The sequence below is a fragment of the Tasmannia lanceolata genome, unplaced genomic scaffold (genome assembly GCF_043159265.1).
Source record: "Tasmannia lanceolata isolate RefF3 unplaced genomic scaffold, GAP_Taslan_0.1 ptg000029l, whole genome shotgun sequence".
In the NCBI taxonomy this organism is placed as follows: Eukaryota; Viridiplantae; Streptophyta; class Magnoliopsida; order Canellales; family Winteraceae; genus Tasmannia; species Tasmannia lanceolata.
In genome coordinates, this window is record NW_027518706.1 from 6,065,780 (window position 1) to 6,088,661 (window position 22,882).

Consider the following 22,882-nt stretch of genomic DNA (forward strand, 5'->3'; position numbering starts at 1 on the left):
AGTTCAGGTTTTTGCACCGTTCATGATCTCTCTTCAAGTTTCTGTTATTTTTTTTTTGCACAAAAAAACATCAATGGTTTTACAAAACCCTAAATTTCTGCACCATTCATGATTTCTTTGAAAATAAAAAGAGAAATAAGTGAACAAACCCTCTTACAGTGGGGAGAAAAAAAGAAACCCTCTTGAAACCCTCCTCAAAACCCTCCTGAAAAAAAATGGTTTCACAGAGAGAGAGAGAGAGAGAGAGAGAGAGAGAGAGTAGAGTAAGAAAATAAAAGAAGAAACCCTCTCCCTTTTCCATTTCAACATGATTTGAAGCAAAAAAAAAAAAAGAGAAAAATAGAGTAAAGTGGGAAAAAAACTAACATTCGAGGCAGATTTGCAGAGCACTGAAGGGGGCGGAGGTCTTTTTCTTCAAGGGTTTTCCGTTTTCCAGAGAGAGAAGGAGACGTATGTATTTCTCGTCTAGGGTTTCACTGCTTTGTTCCACTGCTCTTCTCTTCTACGGTTTCAGAGGACACTTCTTCTTTTTCAACAAGATAAGATAGCTGGAATGGGTACGGCATGCAGAGAACGCTTCTCGAGAACGCTTAGGGGTTTTAATTTTTGCCAAGGGGCCCACGTTTGAAGAACCAATGAGACCCATCCTCTCTCTTCGACCGCATGAAACACTAAAACGGTTGAGCGCACACTCTTTTTCCTCTATATATATATATATATATATATATATATATATATATATATATATATATGTAAAAACAGAACCGAGGTGGTCCTGAAGGAACAAAGATAATACAAAGATAGCAGTGCAATAATTCAAGGAGGTAGATAGTCAAAGCACTCAAACGCGGCGCGAAAGACTCCTTTCTTGGCAAGGGTGTCTGCTTCCGCATTGGCTGATCTCCTGACATGGCGAAAAACTATTGAGGAGCCCTTAGCTCTGTCCTCAATTTCCTCTAAGAGGGGCAAAAATCGCCAAGGGGGAGAAGCGTTACCCGAAAGCCAGCGAATAACATTTAAGGAATCCCCTTCGACGATAATGTTGTCGCACTCCAGACGAGGCATCGAGAGAAGCCCGCTATGAACGGCTCGGACCTCTGCCTCGTTTGAGTCTGCCACTCCGATAGGCCCCGAGTAGGCCCAGAGGACTTCCCCTTTGTGGTTTCTACATAACCCCCCTACTCCTGCCATTCCTGGATTGCCGATAGACGATCCGTCAAAGTTAAGTTTCAGGGACCCCGGAGGAGGAGGAATCCAGGAGGGGAGGATTTTCACTTTGGTAGCCGATTCCAAGCATATGATTGACCATCCTTCCCAGAGGTCGAAGGCTGAAACAAAACGAAACAGAGGAAGGCTTCGAGCTCAGGATATGACCGCAGCTATCAACTGAATATAAATCCAATAGGGAGATCTAGCCTACCCTTCAAAGATACGAGCATTCCTCTCTTTCCACAAGAACCACCATGAGGCCAGGAGACACATGTTCCACAGCGTTCTGCCTTTCCTTTTCCAAGGAGTCCAGGCCCAACTCTGAATGAATTCAGCCATAGAGTTGGAGGGGACCCAACTGATTCCAAAACGAGAAAAAATAAGACCCCAAATATGACGAGCAACCTTACAGTGTATGAAAAGGTGGTCAATGGATTCCCCAGCGGATAAACATAGAGGACAGTGATCTACCAACCACATTCCTCGCTTCCTCAAAAAATCCATAGTTTGAATGCGGCCCCAGCTAACCGACCACCCAAAGAAAGCAACTCTCGGAGGGCAAGATTGTCTCCAAACCGAGGAGGACACGTGCTCCACTAAAGAAGGGATCAGATGGTTATAAAAAGATTTGACTGAAAATATCCCCGAAGGATTCCAAATCCAAATCTGACGATCTACGCCCGAAGACTTGATGAAGCAAGAATCCAATAAGGAGAGGAGGGCGCTGTAAGAGCTTAACTCCCTAACAAAGAAGTCTCTGCGAAACTTAGGAGACCAATCCACCTTCCCATGTTCCCTTGCAAAACATTCCGATACCCAGGCCTCTTTCTGAGATGAAACGATGAATAAGTCAGGAAACATCACTTGAAGAGGATCATCCGAACACCAAGAATCCTGCCAGAACCGAACCCGATCCCCCCTATATACTCTGAATCGGACGCCAGGAGCAAATAACGACTTCAACTTCAAGATGTCCCTCCAAACCGTGAGACCTTTGAGTTTAAAATTATCAACAGAGTCCCAATGCCCATGATCTGAACCATACTTACTTCCAATGACCCGGACCCACAAAGAGGATTGTTCTTCGCCAAATCTCCACAGCCACTTGCCCATAAGGGCCTGGTTAAAACTCTGAACCCTCCTGATACCCAAACCTCCATTTTTAGTAGGCAAGCAGACCATACTCCATTTAATCAGGGAGACCCCCTTGGAAGACCCTGATCCGCCCCACAGGAAGCGTCTCTGAATTTGTTCGATGCGTTTAGCAACCGAGACGGGACATTGAAAAAGAGATAGAAAATATATCGGCATATTGGATAGAACGGCCTTTATAAGCACTAATCTACCTCCTTTGGAAACCAACCGGCGCTTCCAGGTAGCCAAACGTCGCTCAATCCTTTGAATAATAGGAGCCCATAGGTTGTGTTTCGGTCGACCCACACCAAGAGGAAGACCCAGATAGGTTGCTGGAAAGACATCTAAACCACACCCCATAATTCCGGCGAAAAATGATGCATCGCTCTCAGAAACATTGATCGCGAACAACCGAGATTTTGCGAAATTAGATCTTTGACCCGAAACCATCTCATAACAACGAAGCATTGCTTTAAGGTTGAGAATCTGGGATATGACCGGAGAACAGAACAGAAGAGTGTCATCCGCAAACTGAAGAAGCGATACTTCCACCTTACTCTCACCAATAAGGAACCCTTGATATAGCCCCAACTCACTTCCTTTTTTCAGCAGTCTGCACAGTGATTCGGCCACAATCAGGAAAAGAAAAGGAGAGAGAGGATCGCCCTGCCGCAATCCTCTAGAAGATTTGAAGAATCCTTTTGCTGATCCGTTGATGAGGACAGAAAACCAGGCGGACGATAAGCAGTTTCGGATCCACCCTCTCCACCGACCCCCAAAGCCCATACGACCCATGAGAAAATCTAATGCTGCCCAATCCACTCGGTCATATGCCTTCTCCATGTCAAGCTTGCATAGAATGCCGCCTTCCCCCTTCCTCCGATAATAGTCAATGGCTTCATTGGCTGTTAAAGAACAATCAATAATTTGCCGGTTGCTTATAAAGGCACTTTGACAGACCGATATAATGGAAGGAAGAACCACTTTGATACGATCCGCCAGAACCTTTGTGAGGACTTTGTAAAGGCTGCCCACCAAGCTAATCGGGCGAAAATCCGAGCTTTTTGTTGCTCCTTCAATTTTTGGAATGAGGACGAGAAAAGTTGCACCTGTCCCTTTGTCAAGGATGGCTCCCTCAAAAAATTCTATGAAGAATCGAAGAATGTCCGATTTTACTGTTTCCCAGCAAGTTTGAAAGAAAGCCAAACAAAAACCATCGGGTCCAGGGGCTTTATCTTTTGCCAGAGAAAATAGGGCTGATCGGATTTCCACCTCAGAGAAAGGGATTTCCAATCCGGCTGAGGCTTCCAGGCTTGAGCTATCAAAACAAATGTCTTGAGGAATTGGGCGTAACATCCCATCAGCTGAGTATAAAGATCTGTAGAATTCAATAATTTCTTCAATAATTCGCTCCTTGTCAGATACAATCTCCCCCTCCACTTCTAAGGATTCAATTATGTTCCTTCTTCTGCGAGCACTAGCCATGGCATGGAAGAAGGCTGTGTTTTTATCTCCCTCCAACAACCACTTGACTCGAGATCTTTGGCGCCAAGAGATTTCTTTAAGCATCAACAACTCTTTATGCTCTTGAATTAATCTTCCTTGTTGCTCGTAATCCTCCGCCGAGGCCAAACCACTCTCTGCCAATGTATTTATCTCCATCAATCTGTCCTCAAGAATCCTCTTCCTGCCTTGGTCCACTTCTTTCTGTTCCTTATCCCACTCTTTTAATTTCCCCTTAATGAAGCGTAATTTTTTGCCTATAACTACGTCCCCTGGACCTTCAAATACGCTTTCAGACCACCATCGGACTAAGAGAGCCTCCATTTGAGGATTTTGCAGCCAAGCTATTTCAAATCTGAAGGGGGGCGGACCCCAGAACTCCATTTTAGGAGACAAAAGGAGAGGGCAATGGTCGGAAACTGAATGGGGTAAAGCCTGCTGATAGACTTCAGAAAGAATTGCCAACCAGTCACCCGAGAGAAGAAATCGATCAAGCCGACTTCGGTTCGAACCTCTGGCCCAGGTGAAAGAGGAGCCACCCAAAGGTAAATCTGCGAGCTCGTTGATTGCGATGAAATCAGCGAAAGATCTCATGCCCGCAGTGACTCGCTGTCCCCCAAGGCGATCTCTTGATCCTAGAACTTCATTGAAATCCCCCCCGATACACCAAGGAGCGGAACATAGGCGTCGCGTCTGATTTAATTCTTCCCAAAAAAGACACTTCTCAGAGGATGACAAAGGACCATAGACGCCTGAGAAGAACCAGACTGAATTATCATTGCATTTTCGGAAAGCAACGGAGAGAGAGAAAACTCCACGCCAAACATCCGTGCTGTCCCACAAGACTGAATCCCAAGCCACCAAGATGCCCCCTGAAGCCCCTTTGGATGCTAAGAAAGCAAAATTCCAGTCAGTATTGAACCCCATGCTTCTCATATCTATGTTACGGATTTGCTCCATCTTTGTTTCCTGAAGACAAACAACCTCAGGGCGCCGATGTTTAACTAATGCTTTGATTTGAATTCTTTTCTCCCGAGAGCCCAAGCCGTTTATATTCCAGGAAAAAATCTTCATTAACAACTGTATTCCGATGAATTCCTCCCCGCCCTGATACCAGACTTTCTTCCTTTTTCTGGGATGTGAGACCTTTGCTATGCGATCCAGAATCATAATTGATATCCGATTGAAGTCTCACCAATTCGCGCTCCGTGCGTTTTAGGTTTACTTCGGATAGGGAGGCTGAAGATGACACTCCAGCGACCTCCCGAAGTTCTGCCGCCTTTATGCTAGACCTATATTCCTCAACGGGACCCGGAAATATTAGACCCAGATGAGAACTAATGTGCATGGTATGATCCACCATCAATTCAAGCACCTGTTGAGAAGAAACCAAACCCGAATCATTCCGTGGAGGGACATAAGAGAGTTCTGAGGCACAAGGCAGGAGCTGAAAATCCGCCTTGCTACACCATCTCAGTGGACAAAGATGGGAGAAACTTCCCATCTTGCAGTGCCATGTCCATCAGAATAGTAAATAAGTAAGAATAATGCTCGTCAAAGTTTGACTAAATGCAAGGCCACGACTCACGTCAGAATAGTAAAGTAAGTAAGAATAATGGAGTCACGATCTTAGGGGTGCAACTCAGGTAAGTTTTTTGGTAATTGATTTCAGGTTGAGCTCTTACCATTAAATCGGCAAGGGTTCAGATTGATCCCAATTCAATTTTATACCAAAAGCTCAACCCGACCTATCCAAGTTTCACTCCTAATCGACCTATGACACACTGATTGCCTAATTGACCGGTGACACACACTAATTGGAATGATATATGAAAATAGGGAATGTCCACATCAGCGGTGAACAGTAAACCCCTTCCTCTTTATTATATTAGATTAGATAGATAGATAGATAGATGGGATGACATGTCCCTCTCCCTCATGGAAAAGATGGGCTGCACAATTGCTTTCGCAAAATAGTCGAGATAATCCCAATGCAAAAGTTTGATATGACCTCACTTGTTTTATTCTCTACATAAGGTGAATCATGCTTCCAAGAATAGCGACTCAGCTAACATAGGGAAACGATTTCTACTTGTGATTGCCGGTAGCATTTTATAGGACCTGTAGGTTGTAACAGCCTTTTCGAACTAACTAGTTGGAAAAACATAAGTAAAAGGAGAAGTGTATTATTGAAACAAGGCAGTGCAAGATATTGGCAAAATGCTGTCTTCAAATTTCACCCTGGTTTTTATATGGTTTTGTACGTTCTTTTAAAATACAGTGGAGCCTACCTAGTTAAAAGATCCATGATTTTGTCTTAAATCTGAAATTTTGGATTTCGGTTGGGACCGAAACCCAACCAAAATCTGAAATTTTTCGAAATCCAAAATTTCGTAAGTGTGTCAGCCAAAATTATTATTTTGGAATTTCAGAATTTCAGAAATTCATTTTTTTAAAATATTGTTTTTCCAAAATTTTGGCCGAAATTTGGTAAATATTAAAATATTGCTTTTTTTTTTTGGTGTACCAGATTTCGCCTGAAATTTCGGGATTTCCGCAAAGGCCGAAATTGGTACCGAAACTGAAATTTAAAACCATGAAAAGATCCAAACCATTCGTTTGTTGGGTCCCGACATAAATAGTTTGTTCTCTATAAATCTTTTATCAGCATATTTTATCCCTATTGAGACATGGATGGTTAGCATGTAGTCCGATTCAACTACATTGACTAAGTCTGGATAATGTAGTTGGTTAAGAACATATTAAGCCAAAATAGAGTTCTATATATCGTGGGTGAAATTCTGGAGGCGTTTTCTATAAATATGGAGGTTAATCTCTGTTGCTATCGAATTTGACCAAAGGAGATCTTCTCCACCAGAGATCACGCAGACCAAAAATGCAGTAGAAGATCTAGCCCGATCGATCACCGCCATAGCAAATCGAGATAAGTTCCTTAATCTTTCTTCTTGTAATTTAGATTTAATGCATTGTTCTTCTTTTATATTGATTCCTATAGATCTGTAGTATAGTTTTCATTAGATCTATTGTATCATCCTTAGTCATTGAATCCCATGATCCTAGATTTTAGCAATGAACTTGTGAATGGCTGCTTAATCTAATGATAAAAAGGTAGCTCTTATTGCCACCCATAAGTTTTGACACGTCCACCCATGCGATTTTGCATCTATTTGGTCACTTTCCTAGTAAAGAACATGAAAGGTGGAATTTTATATGGATCTTTTAATATCGAACTGCTTGATCCCGGGTTTTTTTTTTTTAATGGATCAATTGTTTGATGGTGTAAAAACCCACTTTATTTTATGACATTCAAGAAAAAAAAATCCACTTTATTTTATGACATTAAAGAAAAAAAAATCCCACTTTTTTTTTATGACATTCAAGAAAAAAAAATCCACTTGTCACGATTTTTCCGACTGACAGTTTCCGGTCTGTATTGTCTGGACTTCTAAGAACCAGTGTTCATCAAGTCATTGGGAAATAAATAACCCACGTGATTTACACTCCTAGTTGATTAATGATTAAAATCTAATTGGATGTGACATACAGTCAAAGAAAAATTAGAAGCTCTCAAAGAAAAATTTCTACTATTTCTACTATCAGGAATCTCATAAGGCATGAACTGAATCAGAAAATAAAAAGAAGAAATGAAGAGTCAATTTTTCTTTTCTTCTCAATTCCTGATCACTTTTGTCCCATGAAAATTGAACAATATTTTGGTTTGTTGGGGGTTTAAGTAGGAATAAGGTTGCTAATTCATGGAGAAAATCTCTCCTTAATTTTAGATTTTCTTGAGCAGTATTTGAAAACCCACTTCTATGTTGCTTTTCTTTAGTTTTTATCCTTTCTGGGTTGTTGCAAAAATTGTGTTTTTTGTATCTGTTTAGTAGCAGAAGTACTTTATGTGGACAATTGGTGGCCTGATTTTGAATAGAAGGTCTCTTAAGTTAGAACAAGTCCTCCTGTTATTTTTCTGAGCATTTAGAAGCCTCAACTCTTGATTCAAGCCTGATTCAAGAGTTAGGATTTGGGATAAGATAATTGGGTTTCTTAAAGGTTTGATCATGGGTCATGTTCTTGTATCACTGTTACTTTTGATCTTGGGCATTATTAGTTGTATCAACTGTGAAAGGCCTCAAGTTGTCAATATTGGTGCTATTTTCACTTTTGATTCGGTCATCGGTAGAGTTGCGAAGGTGGCTATTGAGACCGCGGTCGCTGATATCAATGCTAATTCAAGCGTCCTTGGGGGCACCAAACTGAGGTTAATCTTAAAAGACTCCAATTGTAGTGCTTTCATGGGATCCATTGCAGGTGATTAATTTCCCACACATAACTTTTTCTCGTTAAAGTTTCTCGGAAGTAAGAATTCTCGCTTAGGCTTTGATTGCAATGTGCTGTGTTGAATGCTTAGGCTTTGATTTCAATGTGCTGTGTTGAATCACACTTTAATCTTATGGTTTGTCACAATAATTGAAGATGAACTCAAGTGAAGCTGATCTATTGGCTCGTGCAGGAACTGAGAGAGCCCATTTGGAGCTATTCCATTTCCTTCCGCCTTGATTTCTCTTGTTCTTGTTTTGCTTTGGTTTGTTGCTGTTTTGGTTCTGTTTTATCTTGTATTGACCACTCAGTCTTGGGGGCTTTCCCCTCTATTAATAAGATTCTTCCACATTCAAAAGAAAAGAAAAAAATCGAAGATGAATTCTATGTTATTGAGACCACATGAAATAGCACTTTTGGTGTTGCAGATGAGGCCCACCATTCATTAATCCCAAACCATTCATCTGGCATTCCTCACCAGGAATGTTCCATGCACAAAACGTTTCCCCCATTGAATGGTGCTAACAATCCCGTTTGGAATTATTGAACGTGCCATCTGTTAAAGTATAATAGAATAAATAACGCCTTCTCCAACGGCTTAAGCTTTTGGAGTAACTGGTTGTTTCACATGGTATCAGAGCAAATGCCTGGGTTCAAAGTTCAAACCTCCTTGATAGCAAAAATCCACACGCAATGGCCAAACCCAAAAGAGGGGCCACATGTGAGGGGGAGTGTTAAAGTATAATAGAATAAATAGCGCCTTATCCAACGGCTTAAGCTTTTGGAGTAACTGGCTGTTTCACACCATGACCCACTATGCAATATAGGCACACTGACATCGGGCCACTCATATTCTATGATGCAGATACAAGCTGTGGCACCTGATAATTAACAGCCTTTGTTGCAGAAATAATCAATTAGTAGTGATGGTAATAAAAGTTTATCAGTTTTATAATCAAGTAGTGCTGATTATTGAATGAAGTGGGTCTGTAGATGAGTTATAATTGACATAGATTCTATAGAATTTGAAACTTTTTATTGTTTCTGGATTATTTTGACAGTTTGTTTACATATGAATCTGATCCCTGACAAATTGCTTCTGTGATAGTGTAGGTCTTTACCTCTTTTTTTCTTCGTAATGCTGTGAGTTGAAGTTGTTATTGTTGTTTTGGTCTTGTTATGTTAACCTTGTGCACAGAACCGTTTTTATTTCACTGATCTTTGTCTTGTTATATTAAAATTTTACTACGTACCTGACCTGTAGGAACCAATTATGAGTTCAAACTCGACTCCAACTCCATGACTCAATTTTGGTGACTGGACCAAGTCACTCCACTGTTACTTGTTTTACACTTGCAGAGCTTTTACTCTGGGCAACATGGCTCATTTGCCACCCAAGTTGGCCAGGGAGTCATGATTTAACTCAGACAATTTTAAAGTTATGTTCACAATATTAAAAGAATTCTCTTTCTCGATTGCAACCATGGTCTTAAAAATTAAAATAGATAAATTTACTTCTTATCAATTCTATTTTTCAAAAGCTTGCAACTCATTTATTTTCAACACTTTACTGTAGCTATCATTCATAAATTTTAGTCAGTGAAACATCTATGATTAACCATGTCAAAAGAAAACATCTATGATTAAACAGACTTGTTTTTTTTTACATATTGAGCCCATTGAATTCTTTTCAGTTACTGAAAAGTACAAATTCTTCTCACTCTTAATTATTAACAATATGTGATATGTGTTTCACTTTTAGTCTTTGAGAGGTGCTAAAACTAACTGCACATGTCTATATCTAAATCTATATCTTCATCTCTCTCTCTCTCTCTCTCTCTCTCTCTCTATATATATATATATATATATATATATATATAGAGAGAGAGAGAGAGAGAGAGTACATACATAAACAGAAAAATACGCATGATACTGATTCATGTGAATTCTGCTTTTAGCCTTTCAGCTACTTGAGGAAGGTGCAGTGGCCATAATTGGCCCACAATCCTCTGCGGTAGCTCATATGATGTCTTTTATTGCTAATGGACTCCAAGTACCACTCGTATCCTTTGCCGCCACAGATTCAACACTCTCTGCTCTTCAATTCCCTTATTTCTTCCGCACAACTCCGAGTGATTCTTACCAGATGGCTGCTATGGCAGATTTAATCTCTTACTATGAGTGGCGACAGGTCATTGCCATTTTTGTGGATGATGATTATGGGAGGAATGGAATATCCCTTTTAGGCGATTTACTTGCAAAGAAAATGTATAAGATCTCATACAAAATAGCATTGCCTGTTCAAGCCAGTCACAACCAAATCATGAATTTGCTGGATAAATCCAAATTGATTGGGCCACGAGTTTATGTTGTACATGTTAGTCCTGACTCTGGACTTAAAATTTTCCCTATAGCTCAACATCTTCAAATGATGACTGATGAATATGTATGGCTTACAACTGATTGGCTGTGTGCTGCTCTTGATTCCTCTAAACCCCTTGGCCCCACATCACTGAATTTTCTCCAAGGAGTAATTGGCTTTCATCAGTTGAATCCACAGTCTGACCAGAAAAAGGCTTTTGTGTCTAGGTGGAGGGAATTTCACAGGAAAGGGATAGTAAATTTTGAATTGAATTCTTATGGCCTTTATGCATATGATACAGTTTGGGTAATCGCACATGCTATCAATAAGTTTCTTAATGACTCTGGGAATATCTCATTCTCTTCTAGTAATAAACTACATGATATGGAAGGGGAAGAGCTGCAGCTGGGAAAGCTCAGAGTCTTTAATGGTGGGAAACTACTAATTGAGAAATTACAGCAGACAAACTTCACAGGATTAACAGGGCCAATTCAATTTGATTCTGATCGGAATCTCGTCAATGGTGCTTATGAAGTCATTAATGGGGGTCATGCGGTGATTCGTAGCATTGGTTACTGGTCTAGTTATTCAGGTCTGTCAGTTTCGCTCCCAGAAATTTTGTTTGGGAATACAGAACGCAATATAAGTCTGAATCAGCAACTCAAGACTGCTACATGGCCTGGTGGAAAGGGAGAGAAGCCACGTGGTTGGGTGATTGCGAACAATGAAAGGCCGCTAAGGATTGGAGTACCCAAGAGGGCCAGTTTTGTTGAATTTGTGACAGAAACAAATGACACCCATTCAATCGAAGGATACTGTATTGAAGTGTTCAATGCTGCAATAAAGTTAGTTCCATATGCGGTTCCATATGAGTTTGTTCCTTTTGGGGATGGCCAATTCAATCCCAGTTACGACGAGCTGGTGTATAAGGTTGCCGAAAATGTAAGTACTTACTAGTGACCACTTTGATTGGTTTGTAAAAAGGGGAAAGTCTATATCCTTTTCATTGTCTATATGTTATTGAGATATTCCTTATGGCGATTTGTTTGTTAGGTGTTTGATGCAGCCATTGGGGACATTGCTATTGTCCGAAACCGCACACGAATTGTGGATTTCACTCAGCCGTACGTTTCCACAGGTCTTGTCATAGTGATTCCCATCACAAGTAAAAAGTCAAGTGCATGGGTTTTTCTCAAGCCATTCTCTGTGGAAATGTGGTGTGTAACTGGAGCATTCTTCTTCTTTGTTGGAGTAGTTATTTGGCTTCTTGAGCATCGGGTAAATGATGGTTTCCGTGGCCCACCTAGGCGACAACTCATAACTATGATCTTGTAAGCCTTTCCTAATGTTCACATGAAAATGAATTCCATAGTTCCTCACCTCCATTCAGTGGTAAATACACTCAGGCTTCTTACTAGGGATTTTTTTTTAATGAAACTGTGGAGCTTTCTGACTTTGGCTTCTGTTGGCATTCATCTTCCCATTTGAAACGGAAAAGTTAATTTTGGATTATATGATGCATTGATGTTCATGTTCCATTTGAAAATAGAGCAATTGTTCAGTTAGTATTGAGGTTCTCTTTTTTTCTTTTTCTTTTTGGAAATGGCAAAGCAATTTTATGAAAGAGAAGGGAAGAGATCCCACGACCAAGGTGGTTGGAAACAAAACAAAACAGTTTTCTTTGTGTAGTTGCTTAGCTATTTACTAGTATTGAGGTTCGCATCGACATTGATATTCATTTTCCGTTTGAAATAGATCTGTTTGATAATAACCTGTGATAGATCTGGTGATTTAGATTCTTCAACCCGTTTTCTAGAAGGGAGCATGGATTTCTAGAAAACTCAGTGGTGAAATACATGTTTCCCTATTCAATGATACGACATGCAGACATTGAGTGTAGAGAATGGGTCTGTCGCTTATTTTGAGGTTTTCAAGTAACATACTGAAGAACAACTTCCTGTTTTTTGAAAAGAAATTTCCATCAATAGAACATTTAAATTGGACTTGAGGAACTTTAAGATCATTATGAGTTATATAGCCATAGGAATTTTGGGTATTTACGTCCTAGTGGAATACTGTTGTGATTGATATGTTTTAAGTGCTTCTATTCTCAAATTCAAACTTATGTTTTATGGAATTTTTAGCATCTAATTTCACTCTATTATTTTTAATTGCAGGTTTAGCTTCTCGACAGTGTTTAACTCACAACGTAAGCAAACTACTGACAGTTTACAATGTTGTACTTTGTGAACTTTTTATCGTTATGCTTGTTCTATAAAACTGACTGCACTTGTTTCTCTCTGTAAAAACCTCACATAGATGTAAATTGCACCGAAAAGTAATAAAAAGTATAAATGATTTAAAGCCTAAAAATAAATTGCAGAAGAAGCTACTCTGAGCACACTTGGCCGCATGGTGATGGCGGTTTGGCTATTCCTGTTGATGGTGATCACATCGAGCTACACTGCAAGCTTGACATCCATTCTTACAGTTCAACAATTGTCATCACAGATCACGGGGATTGATAGCTTGATAGCAAGCAACCAACGTATTGGATATCAAGTTGGATCTTTTGCTCATAGCTATCTGAAAGAAAGTCTTGGCATACCTGAATCAAGGCTTGTTTCTCTTGCCACCGCAGCAACTTATGAAAGAGCATTGCTAGATGGACCAACCAATGGAGGTGTAGCCGCAATTGTGGATGAGCTTCCATATATTGAGCGGTTTCTGAGTAAGCCGGGTGATTTTGGCATTGTCGGTCAGGAGTTCACCAAGAGTGGATGGGGATTTGTAAGTAGACTGTCTCCGTGCCCATCTGTGCATATACATATACACACACACACACACATGCATGCATGCATACATGCACACATTTACATTCACATGCATACATTCACACTTGCTTATCTGTATGTATGTAAGTTGGTCAATAGAAAGTTTTTGGGTGCACACATGCTCAAGTGTTTTTGTGCATATGAGTTGATAAATGGAAGAGTGATAAATTTGAAAAAATTTCAAATACTATGCGACTTTGTTTAAGAAACTATTTACAACATGATTTAAAATATCAGATTTCTGGTACGGACTAAATACATCAAAGTCAAAATCCAATCCATTATTGTATCCCCCATAAGAAACATTATATCAGATAATGCAATGTCTTTCTGGATGAGCAGTGTAGGCAGTGTATGTATTTGATGATGGATACATTTTATTGTTTGTTTTGTCCATCCGTACAACTGATACATAGTGTCCTATGTATTGATATTGCCTGGTATTTCAAGCCATGATCAATTTCTCTTCTGCACTGACACAAATATATCATATAGTTCTTTGTAATATTAATTTTAAATATTTTGCAAAATGATGAACTACCTTAGCCAGTAGTGAGCTTAAATACTCGTTTTCTTGAGATTCTTGGTCTCGCTGCTGTAAACCTGTCTGGTATTCCACCCTTAACCTAGAAATAGAAAAAGTATAAAGGTTTAAGTCAGTTTTGTTATTTTTTTTTAAACCAAGCGCCATATTAGCATATGAATGTGAAAATGTGTTCAAATTAACACAACCTCTCATAGTTTCAAGGGATATGACTGTACATATGAAACCACCCCAAATTTTGAAAGTTAATGAAGAAGACTCAACTCAACTCAACTAAGCCTTTGTCCCAAACCAGTTGGGGTCGGCTAAAGTTAATGAAGAAAAAATAATCTGAAATTATAGAGTTGCCGTTGGAATCCTTGAAAATGAAATGACCCTCAGCATTGTAATGCTTTTCCTAACTGTGGTCTTTTGAAAAAATATTAGGCTTCGGGTGGTCTCCCTCATTATGCTTAGTAGCCTAATTTTCTTCTTTTGTCATCTTACATGGGCTCTTCTAACTCGCACAGTGGGTATATGGATTTATTATGAGCCTATCAAATTGAGCTGCTGAGTTATCACCTTATCGGTCTGCAGAACATATGAAACAGTTATGTATGTGAATCATGAGCTGAATAGGCATCATGTTTCTATCAAGGTTGCGACTGAATGATAATCCGGTCCACTTGCTCTGATCATAGGGTGTTTGTTAAGTCCATGTAATCTCATTTCTTATAATTGTTATTTTGGCTATTCTTTGAGTGGTAAGATGTTACTTGGAAGTGAAGAATTACAAAAACACCCATGTCCTACTCAAAAATGACTAGCTACCTTTGATTGAGTGGGAAACCCTTCCTTAAAAGAGTGTATCTCTTTATAGTGAAAGATTTTAAATGTATTGCTGTTTTGTAGGTCCATTGAATGTTCATGCCATTTTTCTTTATATCTTGATTCCTATTCCTTTCTTATTCTGTACTTTTTAAATTCCTATTCCTTTCTTATTCTGTAATTTTTAAAAATATGACAGGCTTTCCAGAAAGGTTCTCCACTTGCAATTGACATGTCTATAGCGATCCTTAGACTTTCAGAGATGGGTGAACTTCAAAAGATTCACGACAAGTGGTTTTGTGAAGGAATTTGTGCTACAGAAAATACACACAGATCTGAACCTAACCAGCTCCATTTAAGAAGCTTCTGGGGACTGTTCCTTGTTTGTGGGATTGTTTCTTTTACTGCCATTTTTTTGTTTCTACTACGAGCAATCCGCCAATTTGTTCACTACAACTGGAAACAAAGAGATCCTTCTTCCACTTTGGAGATATCAAGAACTGGACGTTCCCACGCTGTTTATCGCTTCTTTGACTTCATTGATGAGAAAGAAGAAGCTATAAAGAAAATTTTCAAGCAGCATGAGAACACTCAGCCTCAGGTGAGCTGAATGATGGTGCAACTATGCCCATGGTTGTGATCCACCTGGCACACAAGGAAAATAAATTTCAGCATCGGAATAGCCGAATAGAGTATTTACTGCTAAAATAATATTGTATTTAGATCGGGCTTTAAAATGATTGTGTTGAATATAGAATTGTGCCCCTGCAATTATGGAAGAGGCCTGTAAAATATGTGTCTCGCAGTCTCGCCTTTTGTTTATATGTGATGATTTACATCGCTTTTCTTTTTTATTCCTAGAATTCCCCTTGTTACTGTTTTTAAAATTACTACCATGAAAAGCATTGACACAGAAACACCAAACTTTAGCGCTTCCTTTTACGCATCCACTTCAGGCATATGGGTAACTATGAAACTTTTCCTTCACTTGTTTGTTACACTAGTAAAAGATGCACGTGCATTTGTTACAGTAGTAAAAGATGCATGTGCAAAGCACGTGCGATCCATTTAAATAACATCCAAGACTAACTAAATTTTGAGGTTCCTTGCTAACATTTAAATGAATGAGTACTAACATTAACCTGTTCAAATAAATCCAAATATCATTAACTCCATGAGACAGTAATGGCTACAATTTTGTATGCTTTTAGGGATGCCTTTCCTTGTTTTTCCAAATGCCTTGGGTTTAGAATTTGTCTCACTATTTGCACGTCTTCTTAAGACATTTCTGAAAATTTCTTACAGCCCATTTTCTAAAAAAAACTGAAATAGTGAAATCCAAGTTGAAATCCTTCTCATAGAATAATAAATTAACATCTCTTCTACAATGCAAAAACACTCGTGTGATAATATAATTTTCTCAGAAGAAGAGACTAAATTAGTGAAACCCAAGTTGATATCATTTTCATTAATGATAACTGCATAACTCTTCTACACTGTAGAAATCCCTCTGGTATTCAAGCTCATTGCAAATATTACACATTTGTGCACTCACATACATTGCCTAGGTATTGCCTCACATATGACTAATGCGAGAATTGAATTGTGGAACATCACTATATAACATTCAAAAGTCAAATACAAACTAAGCTAAATAATAAACAAACTATGTAATTCCATATCCAATTAAGTACTATGAGCAGGGATTCCAATACATCAGTCATGGAATCACAAGTAGATTTCTGTTTTCAGAAGAAAACAGAAAATTTCAGAAATGATACAAATATGATGTGAATATACTTTAGCATTGCCAGCAAGAAGCATTTGTGCATCCATTCCAGGAGTGAAATGATTTCCCGGCAAAATTCAGTTGCCATTCACATCAGCATCAACCTACCAAGCAAGAAAAACCAAGGTCTAGAGTCCATAAATAATTTCTCACTTTTCAATCACCTGAAAATAATACTTTTCTTTTTGAATGGTGAACCTGAAAATAATACTTTTTTTTTAATGGTGAACCTGAAAATAATACTTTAAGATCGTAAGATACCAAACTAATACAACTGTCTTAGAAATAACCAACTCAAAAAATGGTAATCCCACACCTACACTTGCATTGACATGCACACAGACAAATATATAGCACAATTGACTCAGAAATAAATGTTTTGCTTTTGCAAGTACACATAAGAAACCATATACTGCATGCATAAAGAAAATCCCAAAACGAACCCAGTGCTCACACTGTCACATAAGACCATGGTAAAAATATGGAAATGACAACAGATAAAAAAATAGCACATTAATCCCTTCACATTTTACACAGCTATTTAATCATTAAATGATAAGCATGTTATCGAAGGATACACTTCAGACTCAATCTTCCAAAAGAAAAAAAAACATGGACGTGGTTTGGACACTGAAACCATAACTCATGCGACTTACAAAACAAAACAAAAAATTAGTTTGAGCAAGAATAGACACGATAGACTAACTCGGTCAGGGCGGATGTGCCTGATAGCTATTAAATACCTTAGGCCCTGTTTGTTATGGATTTTGAAACTGTTTTAAGAGAAAAATACATTCGTAAAAAGATAGAAGCTGGAAATGTAGCTTGTGCCTAGTTTATACTTGGCAACAACCATATCTGTTAGTAGGCACATAATTGAGTAATTGAATAATTGAATAAGACAAAATCTGTTGAAAAGTGAGCCTATATGGCTGATGAACTAATTGAATAAGACAAAATATGTTGAAAAGTGAGCCTATATGGCTGCTCCCTCGTGCAACAGCCGGTCCACGAAATGCCTTCTGCGATGGTCCCTAGCAAATCTCTTCTCTTGATAAGAACCAACATGACATCCAATCTATGGAAGAGGTGGTTTAAGTTCCGTTGTATATTAGCTCCTTTGCACTAAAATCAGCCTTTCACATCAGGAATGATTAAAATTAATGACAAAAGGGTACATAACGGTACCAGAACATGAATTACTTTTTGTGCAACTAAATTGTGAGTTTGGTTAGATCACCAATAATTAAAAGATTAATGTGAAACAACCTGAGTTTAATCAAATTATGATAATGTATGATATATATAGATGTGGAGAAATTATATGGTGCAAGGCCTTACAACAATAAGCCCCTTGTACTGTGGAAGTACCAACCTTGATATTTGATCCAACAGCGCTGTTGGATCAAATAACAAGGGTGGTACCCCTACCGTATTGTCCTAAGGCCTTACACCATATACAGAGAATTTTTATGATGCCCGACCATGAAAATCAAAAGGACAGGGTGTCAAAACTCCGCCCCTTGATTTTTGATTTAAGTGAGAAGTCAAAAAAGGTGGTTTGACCAAGATAAAAAATCAAGGGACGGGGTTTTGACACCCTGCCCTTTTGATTTTCACGGTCGGGCATCATATAAAAACTCCCATTTAAAACTCGATAGATGGGTATGAGTATTTAAATAAGGAAGCGATATATCTGCCCCTTTTATTAGTAGGGACCATGGTTTTAAATTTCGACCGAAATCCGAAATTTCGGTGGGGACCGAAACCGAAATTTCCCGAAATCCCATTTTTCGCTAAATACCAAATTTCGACCGAAATTTCGGAATTTCAGAATTTCAGAATTTCGGTCGTTTTTGGGACTTCTTTTCTTTTTTTTAATTGTTACAAAATTTCAGCCAAAATTTCGAAATTAATTAATACTCTTTTAAATTTCTTATCAAATTTCGACTGAAATTTCGGTTTTCCCAGGAACCGAAACCGGTATTTTAAACCATGGTAGGGACACCCGCGCCACTGTATGTGGCAATCAGGCCCATTGAATTCATCAGTTTGGGACAACTGGAAAGAGGGGGGGACTTGTTCTGTGTGAGAAACAAACTGGATGTGGATGGTCTTGAAGCTGGCTATAGAGTTTAGTAAGGTTTGAAGCATGGTTTTAAATTTCGACCAAAATTTCGGATTTCGGTGGAGACCGACACCGAAACCACCAATATCCGAAACGGTCATTTATTTTGCGGAATTTCAGTCGAAATTTCGGTTGTTCCGAAATTTGACCCAAAAAAACTGTTTTTTTTAATATTAATTTAATATTTAACCGAAATTTAGAAATTAATTTCAAGGTCCTAAACCGGTACCGAAACCGAAATTTTAAACCTTGGTTTGAAGTATGGCTGGCGGTTGGAGTTTTATTACGCGAAGGTAAATGAGGGGTCAGTTGGATGTGAAGTACTTTTCTACGAAAGAGTTCATTTTCTCTTATCTGTTGAACAATCACAAAGCCTTTTTCGAAAAGGAATTGAAAGGATACGGCTTTCCTAGGAAAGGAAAGCCCTATCTAGGTGGAAAGACCTTTCCTCCACTCAAACAGGTCGTAGGGATTTCTAGTTGGAAGTACCACTGCTTTCTTTAAAATTTTTGAGATGTAGGGATTAGGGGTGAGTGGGAGTGTAGGCTTTCGTTCATTGCATCTTCCCATGAGATATAAGATACTTCAAATGAGAATTGACATTGTGCTTGTCTTCCCATCCTTCATTGGATGGTGCTAGGACTTCCTATGAAACTTGACCAATATGGAGGGCATGATCTCCCTCAATCATTATGATCTCGACACCTTTGATGAACTTAAGCCTCTAGTGCAGAAAGGATTGCACCGGCCCCCCTTGTGTAACTGAGGTCATCATAAAGGCAAATTAAATGAAGAATTGATGTCGAGAACCTAAAATTCTACTAGAAATTTCACTCCACAAATCGACAATTCAGTGATATGGGTACCAATATTGTTCCTCCTTGTTTTATGGTACACGAGGATTCCTTATTTTGAAGGGGCGAACCTGTCGAGGCTCGACCCTAAGGTGGTAGCAGTTTTGAGAGGGCAAACATTCAGGGCCGAGCCATTGTTTACAAGGACGGCTAGGATTTTCGTTCCCTAGCAAATGATGGTGACGTGCAAAGGCCGGAGGCTATTTTTTCCCACGGATGGAAGTTCAAGGTTCGAAAACGCTATGGCTCTTAAAATGTGGGCGCTGGCTAGTAGTTCTAGTTCGGCCAAATGATCTAGGGAGGTCTCCAATGATACCCAGATAGAATTTAGTTCATTAAGGACTGCCTCTTGATGTTTTATGGAGGTCACGATAGGTCCGCGTATGGATATCTGTGTGTGGGTCTTCTTTAGCTTTTGAATGAGGTCTCGTCCTCCTCTACATTCTTCTCCTTCTGAATATTTTCCCCTCTAGTCATGGCGGTCGGATTCTTGACGTTCAACTCGGCTGGCTTAAATATTCGTTTCCTTGTGATAGGACAAGCTTGAAAGTTAGTGGTGAAATCTTTATGTGCGGCGGAAGCTAGTTTGTGTGTGGAACAGATTTTTTTTAATTTCCACCAACCAGACCAAGATCATAGATACTAAACTCATATTGGTGATGAATTGGATATACAAGAGCATGAAAAACTTACAATTTGAACGTCCTTTCTCAATAGACGTTGCCTGATTTACTCCCCGCTAGATGTGCTCTGCATTCTCAAACTCGAACTCCTCCGTAAGTTGAAGTAGTGCCTTCTACTACATGCATGGATGAAGGATGAAGGATGAAGAATAAGACAACTCTTGGGTTCCAAATCAAGCTTGAAATCTCAGAGGCTACTTGGTTCTCTAAGAACTAGAAGTTATGCTCAAACTTGAACTAGAACTAGAATTAGCATTGAGAGAGAGAGAGAGAGAGAGAGAGAGAGTGAGTTTTGGGAGGAGGGGTTTGCCTAATTCTCTTTGGGGAATTTTCGTGTGGTTGAGGACGATGTAGAATTCGTCCACCCTGGTGCTCCTTATATAGAGCTCCTACGGGACTTTGTTTTCATCTAGGAATCCCTCCTGATTTTGGAAAGTGTGTTGAATTAGAATTCATTTTCCCACCATGTTTCTAACACAAGCACAATCAAAGGTAAAAGCGAATTCCTTCACAGTGTAAAAGGGTACTTTCCAAATTCAAGTGGGTTTCCAAGTACAAATCTATCTCTTCTTTATCTCCAGAATTCCCACCGATAGGAATTCACCAATCTTGTAGCAAATAGGATTTTGCTTAAATCCCAACCAATAGGATTCAAGTATTAATTAAGTACATGCACAATAAATCACTTAAACTCCAACCAATAGGAGTTAAGCTTTAACTTACCCAATAGGATTTAAGTATTTATTATGCATATGTTAATTAAACATTTGTCCATCATATTACGATATGTCTCTTCTTCTAATTAGTGTGCATGCACCCTATGTATGGTGTGTCTCCTCCTTATAATGACAAAACCGATTTTTTAGGGAAAAAGTTTTTTCAATATATATTTTTTTGAAAAAAGGCAAATGGCAATGCAAAGAAACATGCTAGTAGTATATAATATTAATGGGATTTTTTAGGGACTTTCATAGAATGACATTTTCTAGCTGGCCGTTGCATGAGAGAGCAGCCTCATAGGCAAGGTTTAAAATTTTGGTTTCAGTACCGGTTTCGCACCCTGAAATTTTGAAATTTTGGTCGAAATCCGGTACCACAAAGAAAATGGTATTTTATTCAATATTAAATTTAGGCCAAAATTTTGGTAATTTCGGTATAATATTTTTTAAAAAAAAAAACTGGTATTTTGTGTGAAATTTTAGAAAAAAACGAAATTTCGGCCGAAATAAATGGCCGTTTCAGTTTTTGGTGGTTTCGGTGTCGGTCGATTTCGGTCTGAAATTTTGGATTTCGGTCGAAATTTAAAACCATGCTCATAGGCTTGCTTTTCAGCACATTTTGTCTTATTCATTTAATTCATAAGAGGTGGCTCACTTTTGTCTTATTCATTGTATTCATTTAATTCACTTTTCAGTGGCTCACTTTTGTCTTATTCATCTAATTCATTTGAGGTGGGTCACTGTTGAACAGATTTTGTCTTACTAAATTAATTCATCTGAGGTGGCTTCTCTCTCGTGCAACAGCCAGCTGCGAAATGCCTTTCTGAGAAAGTCGCTAGGAAATCCCATTATATATGGATGGGATGATATATTGAACTTGAATAGTGTGTATGGGCAATTTTGCCTACAGCACTTTTGCAACATCTCTTTTTCAGGAGACAAGTACCACCTCATATGAAATAAATAATAAGACAAAGTTAGCTGAGTGGTGGCTCCTCTTAAAAAATATGAGCCTCAGACACTTCCTATGTAGAAACATATTTAGTCCTCAATTCATTCCATATTAAGGAATGCTAAGTCCATTTACCCACTTTAGCCATGGCCCACCATATATGTAGCACCTACAGGATGTGGCCCACCACTAACATATCCCATCTTGATGATGCTAACCCTTGATCAAAGCCCACAAGTGCAAAAGATCAAAACTTAATGCACAAACATAAAATAGTTAGCTTTTGATCCAAGGGCCAGGATCATCTGAAAATAATACTTTTCTTTTTGAATGGTGAACCTGAAAATAATACTTTTTTTTCAATTGTGAACCTGAAAATAATACTTTAAGATCGTAAGATACCAAACTAATACAACTGTCTTAGAAATAACCAACTCAAAAAATGGTAATCCCACACCTACACTTGCATTGACATGCACACAGACAAATATATAGCACAATTGAGTCAGAAATAAATGTTTTGCTTTTGCAAGTACACATAAGAAACCATATACTGCATGCATAAAGAAAATCCCAAAACGAACCCAGTGCTCACACTGTCACATAAGACCATGGTAAAAATATGAAAATGACAACAGATAAAAAAATAGCACATTAATCCCTTCACATTTTACACAGCTATTTAATCATTAAATGATAAGCATGTTATTGAAGGATACACTTCAGACTCAATCTTCCAAAAGAAAAAAAAAACATGGACGTGGTTTAGACACTGAAACCATAACTCATGCGACTTACAAAACAAAACAAAAAATTAGTTTGAGCAAGAATAGACACGATAGACTAACTCGGTCAGGGCGGATGTGCCTGATAGCTATTAAATACCTTAGGCCCTGTTTGTTATGGATTTTGAAACTGTTTTAAGAGAAAAATACATTCGTAAAAAGATAGAAGCTGGAAATGTAGCTTGTGCCTAGTTTATACTTGGCAACAACCATATCTGTTAGTAGGCACATAATTGAG

At 38.7% G+C, this 22,882-nt stretch overlaps 1 protein-coding gene across 1 annotated transcript; it reads left to right on the forward strand.

Annotated features, from left to right (window-relative positions):
- Nucleotides 1-7,445: 7,445 nt before the first annotated feature.
- LOC143859163 (glutamate receptor 3.7-like) lies at nucleotides 7,446-15,588 on the forward strand. Its single transcript, XM_077369850.1, has 6 exons — nucleotides 7,446-8,178; nucleotides 10,146-11,491; nucleotides 11,603-11,880; nucleotides 12,727-12,758; nucleotides 12,933-13,339; nucleotides 14,934-15,588. Exons 1-6 carry the CDS (start codon nucleotides 7,929-7,931, stop codon nucleotides 15,342-15,344), a joined length of 2,724 nt encoding a protein of 907 aa, XP_077225965.1. The 5' UTR covers nucleotides 7,446-7,928; the 3' UTR covers nucleotides 15,345-15,588.
- The last annotated feature ends 7,294 nt before the right edge of the window (nucleotides 15,589-22,882 follow it).

Excerpts from the sequence above, each read along its gene's own strand:
- LOC143859163 (XM_077369850.1), top strand. The coding sequence starts at position 7,929 with ATGGGTCATGTTCTTGTATCACTGTTACTTTTGATCTTGGGCATTATT. Across the intron at positions 12,759-12,932 it reads GACAGTGTTTAACTCACAAC|AAGAAGCTACTCTGAGCACA; the intron begins GTAAGCAAACTA and ends AATAAATTGCAG. Across the intron at positions 13,340-14,933 it reads CCAAGAGTGGATGGGGATTT|GCTTTCCAGAAAGGTTCTCC; the intron begins GTAAGTAGACTG and ends AAAATATGACAG.